The 12,163-nt window shown below is 44.7% G+C and overlaps 1 protein-coding gene across 1 annotated transcript; it reads left to right on the forward strand.

Annotated features, from left to right (window-relative positions):
- Positions 1-9,710: 9,710 nt before the first annotated feature.
- LOC109243584 (MADS-box protein AGL42-like) lies at positions 9,711-11,714 on the forward strand. Its single transcript, XM_019410532.1, has 5 exons — positions 9,711-9,806; positions 9,893-9,992; positions 10,143-10,184; positions 10,270-10,311; positions 11,311-11,714. The coding sequence occupies exons 1-5, from the start codon at positions 9,739-9,741 to the stop codon at positions 11,452-11,454; spliced, it is 396 nt and encodes a 131-aa protein (XP_019266077.1). The 5' UTR covers positions 9,711-9,738; the 3' UTR covers positions 11,455-11,714.
- Positions 11,715-12,163: the final 449 nt, after the last annotated feature.

The raw sequence follows: 12,163 nt of genomic DNA on the forward strand, positions 1-12,163 counted from the left end.
GCTGGAATATCGCCACCTTCATCTACATCTTGCATGGCTGAAAGATCGCCACCTTTATTTTCTCTTACATGGCTGAAAGATCGCCACCTTTATTTATGTCTTGCATCGGCTGAAATATCGCCACTTTTATTTATGTCTTGCATCGGCTGAAAGATCGTCACCTTCATCTACATTTTGCATGGCTGAAATATCGCCACTTTTATTTTCACTTGCATGAGTGAAAGATCGCCACCTTTATCTATGTCTTGCATCGGGTGAAAGATCGCCACCTTCATCTACATCTTGCATGGCTAAAAGATCGCCACCTTTATTTATGTCTTGCATCGGCTGAAATATCGCCACTTTTATTTATGTCTTGCATCGGCTGAATGATCGCCACCTTCATCTACATCTTGCATGGCTGAAAGATCGCCACCTTTATTTTCACTAGCACGGCTGAAAGATCGCCACATTTACTTATGTCTTGCATCATCTGAAAGATCGCCACTTTATTTACGCTGTCATGGGCTGAAAGATCGCCACCTATTGCATTTCATGGGCTGAAAGATCGCCAAATTATCCAAAGGCGTCATTGTTCGGAGGCACCATTCGCATAGCCCGAGAACGCCATGTCATGGCCTGAGGACCCCTTTTGTCTCTTGTATATCATTATTCAAAGGCATTATCGCTCGGAGGCATCATTCTCATAGCCCGAGAGCATCATTTCATAGCCTGCGAATCCTTTATTATATGCTTTATGGCCCAGGACATCATGATCTGAGGACGTCATCCTAACCGTCCAAGGACAACATTCATGGTCCGACGGGAAATTGCATCATGTTTAAATTTATGCACAATATATGTGTGTATTGCTTATATGCAGGTAAACCGGCGAGCAACGGCCATCTCAGCAGAAGCGATCCTGCTCCGGTTCCTGCAGCCCTATTAGACTCTTAACCACCCATCCCAACCTAAATATCGCGTCCGTTCTTGAAAGATCTCCATCGGCATACTCCACCGACGGATCCTGAACTACATATGGCCTGATTCCGGTAAGACCAGGGATATGTAGGCAACTCAGGAACCAGAGCACGGTCAAATTCTTCAAACCATTTTGTTCGGTCAAATTGGCCATCATATCTTTACCCGACAACTCTTTCATCCTTCTCGGGTAAAGAGGGGCAGCTGTTGATACCCAATTTTTCCCTATGTATTTTTACATGCAAATACTTTCAAAATAGCATATATAAGTATGCCCAAGTGTTTTAGTATTTTTCCTAATTTTTAATGGATTTTTAAATCAATTTATTGCCCATTTCGTTCGGTCAAATTGGCCATCATATCTTTACCCGACAATTCTTTCATCCTTCTCGGGTAAAGAGGGGCAGCTGTTGATACCCAATTTTTCCCTATGTATTTTTACATGCAAATACTTTCAAAATAGCATATATAATGTCATGGGCGGCTTTCCATCCATGCCCCATGACCCCTTGGGCGCGCCCCGTGGCGTCCTAGCGAACCTCCCAATGCCTAGCGCCACGGACGGCCCCGTGGTCTTGGCCGCGCCAAGTGACAAGCGCGCAGGTGCCTCTGTCGCCCCACCGATATCCCTCGCGAGCACCTAGCCGCAGGCAGAAGCCAACAGCGCCGCGCGCGCAGACCGTGATGCCAAAGACACTGCTGCTGACAACGGACCTGCTGCTGCCTTATAGAAAACTAAGTCATTTTCATTGTAAATATAGAGTAGTTTTATTTCATGTACTTCCATTATGTTTCTCTAGCTTAGTCAAGTCTAGTCTTGTAACTTTGGATTATTTTTTTTAAGTACTATTGGGGGGATCAAGCAATCAAAACTTTCTAGCAAGCAAGCAATTCTCTGTACTGGTGTCTCTCCCCCTCGACACCGCGTTGGTTTTCTGTAATAGCTTTCATTAATGCAATCAAGCTTTCTTTCATTCCGAATTCTCATTTCTGTTCTCTCAATTGCTCTTGACATTGGTTTTCCCGTACGGCACTGACAATCTCGTCTAGCGTACGGAGGGGACCTCAGTTGGCGGACAGCAACTGCACTGACATCAGTTGCCTAGCCTTACGTCGCCCTTCCAAGGAATCTCAGGAAGGCGCCACGTAACAGTTGGTATCAGAGCCTAGGCTCGACGTCGGACGAGGGAACGTATTGATATACCACCATTTCTAACCATGGTGAATCATGGGGACCGCATTGCGGCCCTCGAAGGGACGGTTGAGGTATTGCGGCCTATTATGGATACGATGCCTGAACTAAGAACCAGCCTACTGCAAAGGTTGGACGACCTGGACCGTAGGGTGCTTCAGGTCGAAGTTGACGTTGAAAACATCAGTCGCGACTCCGAGGGAGACCGGCAGACGGCAGCCACAGAGGCAGCCGAAATCTTTGAGAAATTTGAGGGGCTCCAATAGGAGCGCACCGAGGATTTAGCCCACAGGGCACAAGAGGCAGAAAAGGTGACTGCCATGCAACAAACCATTGACAAATTGACAGACCAACTCAATGTTGTCAACGCTGCTTTACAGGGCCTACTCCGAGGAGGTGGAAACCAAATCGGAGGTGCTGTGAACTCCGCTTCCGCGACAAAGAAGCTGAAAATTCCTGAGCCAAAGCCATACAGTGGAGCTAGGAATGCCAAGGAAGTGGAAAACTTCATCTTTGACGTCGAACAGTATTTCGATGCTGTTGGGGATCTGGAGGAAGCTAAGAAGGTAGGAACTGCTGCCATGTATCTTCAGGGTGATGCTAAACTCTGGTGGCATAAGAAGTACGAAGCAATCAAGGCCGGTGAAGATGCTCTCGAGACATGGGCCGAACTGAAGGCAGTTATACGCCTGCAGTTCTTCCCCGATAATGTTGAATATAATGCAAGGAGAAAACTACGGGAGCTCCGCCAGACAAAATCAGTGCGGGACTACGTGCGAGAATTATCCGCACTCATGCTCAGCATACGTGACATGGGGGATAAGGACAAACTCTTCACCTTCATGGAAGGGTTGAAACCATATGCCCGCGTGGAGCTACAGAGACAAAGGGTAGATTCCCTTCCCAAGGCAATCCAAGCAGCTGAATGCCTTGGGGACTATCAAATGGAAGCTCGAAGGGACAGGCCTCAGCCGCCTGCCCGAGCAGGGTTTAAAGGGGGCCAGCCCACCAGTGGTGGTCCTAGCAAAAATGGGGGAGATCGGAACTCAAACAAATCTAGAGCTCCTTCCTCCGGCAGCAACAGTGCTGCGTCAAACAACAGTGATCGGGCGAGAAAGCCTCCTTCAGGATGCCGTCATTGCGGCGGTCCACATTGGAACAATGAGTGCCCACATCATGCACAGATGAATGCCCATCAGGCTATTGATGATGGGACTGATGACGACTCAGACGAGGCGGACCAGACTGAACCAGTAGGTGCCTTCAATGCAATTGTGGGTTCCATTTCTGAGGCACTAGCGGAGACCAGTGCTGGTATTCGTAAGAAGAAGGACTCATGTCCCGTCTCCAGGAAAGGGAAAAAGAAGGCGAATGAAGAGACTCCTCTTAAACAAGAGAGGACCTTAATGTTCGTCGAGATGAAGGTGAATGGCAAGCCTATTCAGGCTATGATAGACACGGGTGCTGCCCACAACTACTTAGCCTCGACTCAGGTGGAGCGCCTTGGACTAGTTGTAGGGAAAGGTAGCGTCAAGGCTATCAACTCACCTCCCCAGCCAGTGGGTGGAATAGCTAAAGAAGTACCGGTGAAGCTTGGGCCTTACGAAGGAAAATTCAACCTGCGAGTGGTGATCATAGATGACTTCGAGTTGATTGTTGGGCTGGAATTCCTAAGGCAAACCAACACCATGCCTGTACCATTTGCAGACATGCTACTGATGATGGGTACCAATAGGGCCAAGCCCTGCATTATCCCGTGCCTGCCCATGAAGATGGCCGTTGAAACATCTCGGCCTTGCAGTTGAAGAAGGGGGTCAAAAGGAATGAACCTACGTTCCTGGCAACCCTCTGCATTGAAGATATAGAACGCTCCTCGGGTCCCATTCCTGAACCCGTGAAGGGGTTACTACTGGAGTTTGAAGATGTCATGCCACAAGACATGCCAAAGCCGCTCCCGCCTAGGCGCACTGTGGACCATGAAATTGAGTTGGTGCCGGGTGCGAAGCCACCTGCCTGGGCGCCTTACAGAATGTCACAACCCGAACTCACCGAGCTTCGAAGACAATTGACGGAAATGCTTGATACAGGGATCATTGTACCCTCCAAGTCCCCATATGGGTCCCCTGTTCTATTCCAAAAGAAACATGATGGCAGCCTGCGACTCTGTGTGGATTATCGAGCTCTAAACAAAATCACCGTGAAGAACAAGTACCCTATTCCCCTAATGGCGGACTTGTTTGATAGACTGGGTGGTGCTACGGTGTTCACCAAGATAGATCTGAAGACAGGTTATTGGCAAGTTCGGATTGCAGAGGGTGATGAACACAAGACGACTTGTGTGACAAGATATGGGTCGTACGACTTCCTGGTCATGCCATTCGACTTGACCAACACCCCTGCTACGTTTTGCACTCTCATGAACCAAGTCTTCCGAGAGTACATCGACGAATTTGTGGTGGTCTACTTAGATGACATTGTGGTATATAGCCAGACATTGGAAGAACACCTGGTACACCTGCGGAAGGTCCTAGCACGGTTGCGAGAACATGAACTATATGTAAAGCTGTCCAAGTGCTCCTTTGCTCAGAAGCAAATTGATTTCCTCGGACATGTCATCGAGGAAGGACGCATCAAGATGGACCAACAGAAAATCCAGGCCATCACAGATTGGCCGACACCTAAGGATGTCCACGCCTTGAGGGCGTTCCTTGGCCTATGCAACTTCTACCGGCGGTTTGTGAAGAACTACTCACTTATCGCAGTGCCATTGACAGAACTCCTCAAAAAGGTCACACCTTGGGATTGGGGACCAAGGAGAGCAGAGGCCTTCAACGCATTAAAAGCGGCTATGTCTAGTAGTCCCGTCTTGGCCCTTCCTGATTTGGCCAAGCCGTTCGAGGTACAAACAGATGCTTCTGACTATGCACTCGGCGGAGTCCTGCTACAAGAAGGGCACCCTGTAGCGTACGAGAGTCGGAAGCTGAAGGATGCAGAGCGGCGCTATGCCGCCCATGAGAAAGAATTATTGGCTGTCGTCCACTGCTTGCGCCTCTGGAGGCACTATCTGCTGGGAACCCCGTTCGTGGTCAAGACAGACAACACAGCTGTTAGCCATTTCATGACCCAGCCGAAGCTGAACGGTCGACAGGCCAGGTGGCAGGAACTCCTAGCTGAATTCCACTTCAACTTGGAGTATCGCAGTGGAAAGACCAATCATGTTGCTGATGCGCTCAGTCGGAGAGCTGATCTAGCATCGGTGTGCCTACTCGCCACCCTAAGGGGGAGCGAAGTAGCCACATCCATCAAGGACCAAATACGGGATCTACTCATCAAGGATCCTGCTGCTCAGTATTTGGTTGATTTGGTAGGACAGGGCAAGACTCGCCAGTTCTACATGGAAGATGGTTTTCTGAAAGTAAAAGGGAACCGACTTTATGTTCCTAAAGGAGGAGATTTGCGGAGGACTCTTCTAGCGGAATGTCATGATACTCTGTGGGCCGGCCATCCCGGTGAAGAACGCACCATGGCGTTACTTCGTCGTGCCTATTATTGGCCTCAAATGGCCGATGATGTCGCTCAGTATGTGAAGACTTGTCTAGTATGCCAGAAGGACAAGTCGGACCGCTTGACACAAGCGGGACTCTTGGAACCACTCGCTGTCCCAAAGAGACCTTGGGAAAGCGTTTCCCTGGATTTCATCACCGGATTGCCCAAGGTCGGAGATCTCACAACCATCTTGGTTGTGGTGGACCGGTTTTCCAAGTATGCCACCTTTATTGCAGCCCCACAATATATATCAGCAGAAGATACAGCTCGACTCTTCTTCTCTCATGTCGTCAAATATTGGGGCCTGCCCAAAGACATTGTTAGTGACCGCGACTCACGCTTCACTAGCAACTTTTGGACCCAACTCTTCAAGTGCCTTGGGTCAAAATTGAGTCACAGCTCAAGTTTTCATCCGCAATCTGATGGCCAGACGGAGCGGTTCAATGGTATGTTGGAGGAATATCTCCGCCACTTTGTAACCGGATCGCAGAAGAATTGGGTGAAGCTTCTGGATGCTGCTCAACTGTGTTTCAATTCACAAAAGAGCTCTAGTACCAACAAAAGCGCTTTTGAAATTGTTACCGGACAGCAACCGCTACTCCCACACACTGTGAATGCACCAAACATGGCTAAATCTCCTCGAGCTGCCAGCTTCTCAAAAGAGTGGAGGCGGAATTTGGAGATAGTGCGGAGCTACCTTGTCAAAGCCCAAAAGCGGATGAAGAGGCATGCTGATCAGAATCGTCGCTTTGTTGAATATCAAGTAGGAGACAAAGTGATGGTCAAAATTCCAAAGCGGTACTTATTTGCAGGGGTCCATGACCCTCGCCTATTGCAAAAATACATTGGACCCTTGTCCATTGAAAAGCGTATTGGGAAGGTTGCATACCGGGTGGATACCCCAGCTTGGTGGAAAATTCATCCTGTCTTCCATGTCAGTCTCCTGAAACCTTTTCGGGAAGACACGGAGGATCCTTCAAGGAGCCAGCTCACAATACCCAGTATTCGAGGTCCCAATTCAACCGGGAAAAGGCGTGTTGAAGCTATCCTTGATGACAGAGTGATTCATGCCTCAAGGAAAGATCACCAAGAGTTTTTGGTGAAATGGCAGGGCTGTGATGCAGAAGAGAATACTTGGGAGAGGGGAACAAACCTCAAAGCCTACAAGAGCCTCATTGAAGATTATTTTGCAAGTAAGGCGCCGAGGACGTCGCCAACTCAGGTGGGGGAGAATGTCATGGGCGGCTTTCCAGCCATGCCCCATGACCCCTTGGGCGCGCCCCGTGGCGTCCTAGCGAACCTCCCAATGCCTAGCGCCACGGACGGCCCCGTGGTCTTGGCCGCGCCAAGTGACAAGCGCGCAGGTGCCTCTGTCGCCCCACCGATATCCCTCGCGAGCGCCAAGCCGCAGGCAGAAGCCAACAGCGCCGCGCGCGCAGACCGTGATGCCAAAGACACTGCTGCTGACAACGGACCTGCTGCTGCCTTATAGGAAACTAAGTCATTTTCATTGTAAATATAGAGTAGTTTTATTTCATGTACTTCCATTATGTTTCTCTAGCTTAATCAAGTCTAGTCCTGTAACTTTGGATTATTTTTTTTAAGTACTATTAGGGGGGATCAAGCAATCAAAACTTTCTAGCAAGCAAGCAATTCTCTGTACTGGTGTCTCTCCCCCTCGACACCGCGTTGCTTTTCTGTAATAGCTTTCATTAATGCAATCAAGCTTTTTCATTCTGAATTCTCATTTCTGTTCTCTCAATTGCTCTTGATATTGGTTTTCCCGTACGGCACTAACAATCTCGTCTAGCGTACGGAGGGGACCTCAGTTGGCGGACAACAACTGCACTGACATCAGTTGCCTAGCCTTACGTCGCCCTTCCAAGGAATCTCAGGAAGCCGCCGCGTAACATATCTCGTGGTAGGCGTACCACCCGATCCCATTTCATCATATCTCGTGGTAGGCGTACCACCCGATCCCATTTACAAGCCAACACAAAATTACAAGGAATCCCGGCAAGGGAACAAAGCAATATAATAACATCCCGGCAAGGGAACAACAATATTTAAGACAAACATCCCGACAAGGGAGAATCAGCTATAACCAATCCTAACTCAATTCCTACTCAGCTCAATTAGTACCAATCCTCAATCATAAATAAAATCCATGAAAATAAACTAAATCTTTGCTTAATATCGAATACCATCAATTTTTAACACCCGTAGAATCATTCAAGAACACAATAACTATCAATTCAAGACTCACGGTCATGCTTGACACCAACGTATAGATACTCGTCACCATGCCTATACGTCGTACTCAACAAGAAGCAATTAGCAAATAGGACACAACTCCTAATCCCTCAAGCTAAGGTTAGACCGGACACTTACCTCAAACTTTCACGGCCAACTCAAGCCTCAAACACCGCCTTTCCTTTCGAATTCGGCTCCAAATCGATCGTATCTATACATAATCGACTTCATAACATCAATAAACGCTAAACAATTCAATTCCAATGCTCAATTATAGCGTTTTAATCATTCTTCCCAAAAACCCAAAAATTGACCCCGGGCCCGCTTGGTCAAAATACGAGGTTCGAACCAAAATCCAATCCCCATTAACCCACGAGCCCAAATATATAATTATTTTCAGAATTCGACCCCAAAACGAGGTCTAAATCACAATTAATCAAAAAGCCCTAACTCTACCCAAATCCCTAATTTTCTAGCCTTAATCACATGTTTTAGGCCTAGAAATCTAGTGGGTGTTGATAAAAATGGAAGAAAACAAGTTAAAGATTACTTACCCAAGATAGTATGGTGAGGAAATGCTTCAAAAATCGCCTAAGAGCTTTGGAGAAGAAGAGGTTTGTGAAATTTTATAAAAATCCCGTAAATGTTCTGTTTTGGGTCTTTTAAAATAACTGGGCAAAAATGTCCTTCGCGTTCGCGACAGACCCTTCGCGTTCGCGATGGGTCAGGCTGGATAAGCCTTCGCGTTCGCGTAAAAGGGCTCGCGTTCGCGGAGAAGGATCCCCTCGAGCCCTCTCGTTCGCGTCCATTGGGTCGCGTTCGCGTAGGGTAATTGCCCCAACCCCTGCCCAGGCCCACTTGGCCTTCGCTTTCGCGTGGCCAAGACCGCGTTCGTGAAGGTATAGCCCTCCACTGCCTCGCGTTCGCGACCTGAGCTACGCGTTCGCGTAGAAGGATTTTCCTTCGACAAACTTTAATGCGTCGAGTTCGCGTGGGTTCTCCCGCGAACGCAAAGGAGAAAGTATCAGTACACCAGATCAGCTGTTTCTGCAATTTTTCTTAAGTCCAAAACTTCCCGAAATACATCCGAAACACCCCCGAGCCCTCGGGGCTCCTAACCAAACATACGTACTAACTCAACAACATCATACGAACTTATCCGTGCGATCAAATCGCTAAAATAACCTCAATAACCATGAATTAAACCTCAAAATCAAAAGAATTTTTCTCAAACATCATAAAACATCAACCTTAGCAATTTAGGTCCGAATCACGTCAAACGACATCCGTTTTTCACCAAATTTCACAGAAATAACTTAAATCATATATAAGACCTGTACCGGGCGCCCGAACCAAAATACGGGCCCGATACCACCATGTTCTAAACAAATTTCATTTCAAATTTCCTTAAACAATTTCAGAAAACAATTTCCTTTAAAAATTCATTTCTCGGGCTTGGGATCTCGAAATTCGATTTCGGGCATACGCCAAGTCCTGTATTTTCCTACGGACCCTTCGGGACCGTCAAATCACGAGTCCGGGTCCGTTTACCCAAAACGTTGACCGAAGTCAAATTAATTCATTTATTAGCCAAATTTTATCATTTTTCACAGATTTTCATGTTTAAGCTTTCCGGCTACGCGCCTGGACTGCGCACGCAAATCGAAGTGACTCCGTCAAATTAATAATCCACTTTTTGCATATAATTAATGCAACAATATGGCTTCTTTCATCTTTTTATTTTTATTTTTTTAAGTATGGCTTCTTTCATCAGATATTGATTTCATATGCAGCACCTGAAGCATGAGACAGCTAACATGGCAAAGAAGATAGAAATCCTTGAAGTTTCCAAACGGTTATATATTCTCTCCGCTTATTCTTCAAACTAGTTGGAGTATTTACTTAAATTAATGTTGAACTTATATTAAATGCCTTAATTAGGAAGCTGATGGGCCAAGGTTTAGGGCCATGTTCAATGGATGAACTACAAGAGATTGACAGCAAGCTCGAGAGGAGCCTGGAAAACATTAGGGCCAGAAAGGTACTATCAATTAATCTTATTCTGCAATATGCACTTTGATTCCCTTTTCTTCCTTATTTCTTGTTTGCAATATCAGACCATTTTATCCAATATTTAGGTGTTTTCGCAATAATCATATATTAACCTGTTCCTTCTTTGGTCATTTTCTAGGCTCAATTATTCAACGACGAAGTAGAAAGCCTAAAAGCCAGGGTACGATGATGCATTTTAAGGTTTTACTTCTTTGGTAAATTAATTGTTTTCTGAACTTTCTGTATATATTTTTTGTCTTGTTCAGGAGAGTCTATTGCTCGAAGAAAATAAAAATTTACGTGAAAAGGTGAACTCTCTTATATTTGCTACTACTACAATTTAATTGACATACCATGTGATATATATATATAGGATCCCGTTAAGTTTTATTTTAAGTTTAATTAATACCATTTGATATAGTAATCCCTTGCATATTCCACAATTCGTTTTTCCCCTAAACTATTAGTTGAAGAAATTAAAATGCATAGTCATTGGACATAGTGGCGGTGCCACTTATGTCCTAGGGGAGTCGATTCGTCAACAAAGCCTGTACATAGGTTAATTTTGTATATAACAGTATATACCATACCTTGAATCTTCTTAGCTTCTTCATTTGTTTACTTCTTTATAGTTGAATATTAGCTTTAGTGAAAATCCTGACTTATTGAACATGCAAACTGAATCTATAAGGATTTCTTCTATTCTAATTAGCAAAAAGGGGTAATGGAATTGTCTGAAATATGTAGTTCAATTTCATGCAGTCCCATTTGGAAAGAGTTAACTTTGCTATTATGGCTAATCATGTCGGTAATGAAGAAGTGATATTCCAAAATTTGCTCTGTGTTAGAGGGCATCCTATCTTGATTATTCTTTATTTTGGCAAAACGAAGTTATAGTATCAAATCCCATTTGACTAAATAATAGGATTTATTGCACATTACTTTTCTGAAATCAACATTTGTGCAGTTATGCAAGTGTATAAGCATATTTTAGGTTAATGCAAGTGTTTGTGTGCGTTGAGTATTATCATGACTGCTTAGTGGTTTTTACTCATTTCCATTTCTATACATTTTCTCAATATCTACCGGTGCTTCGGCCTTAGTTTTATTTGTAATTAATATTTCCAACTACGCGAAAGTTATGAAATGTAGCCAGCTTATATCATTATGGCTTCATTATACTAATTAATCATGTGTTCATAGCTTATAGGCTATTTGATCTATATTTATTGATTTAAACAGTTTGTGAGACTAATATTTGGTTTATGTTCTCATTTGCACATTTGAAAAATCATATATCAACACAGTGCCGCCTAATGCCAACGCCATCAGCACCAGCACCAGCACCACCAACTCAGCTGAAAGAAAGGGGAAACTGTAGCAAAAATACCCAGAATTTGGAGGTGGAGACTGAATTGTTTATCGGCCTTCCTGCAATGCGCTGCTCATAGCTGCTGGGACAATTAACGGGATATATTTCGATTTGCATAATTGCATACATATATAGGGCTTTCCTCAGTAACGTAACATAGAATAAATGGCTAGCATTGCTCAATTGTTTACACACATAAGGGCTTGCAAATTCAACAAATAAAACCTTCCAATAAAGGCAATCTTTTCCCCTTTTTTTAAGTTACCTTTTTGTTGTTTAGCAAGTGTAACTACATTTCCCTGAACAATAGTCATATAGAGAAGTCTGATTTGAGTTGCATATTTACAATATCGTTTCTTTCTTTTGTTTACGTTTTAAACTCAATTTTCTGATGAAATTGTTTTATGGTCATATTCGACAACTGAGAAAAAAGATAGTCATATTGGTGTATATAGAAGTTAGTTGGTTAGAGATATGGGGTCTGAGTGTACATATTAGAAGTTGTGGTATGTTAGAGTTAATTTAGATACTTAATAAAGTTGTATATAGTCGGCTGTGTATGCAGATTAATCAATTGAGCTATTTTCCAATGATGAATCTTCTACTCTCTTCTTCTGCGCATGATTTAACATGGTATCAAAGCACGGGAGATAGATTCATGGATTCCGAAGCTCAACCTAGTAAGACCTTCTCTTATATTCTCGAAAATTGAAAGTCATCACTGTGTTCTTCATTTCTCAGTAGATCGGTGAGATTTTTGCAGAAATTGTAGAATTTTGTTACTGTTT

The sequence above is a fragment of the Nicotiana attenuata genome, unplaced genomic scaffold (genome assembly GCF_001879085.1).
Source record: "Nicotiana attenuata strain UT unplaced genomic scaffold, NIATTr2, whole genome shotgun sequence".
In the NCBI taxonomy this organism is placed as follows: Eukaryota; Viridiplantae; Streptophyta; class Magnoliopsida; order Solanales; family Solanaceae; genus Nicotiana; species Nicotiana attenuata.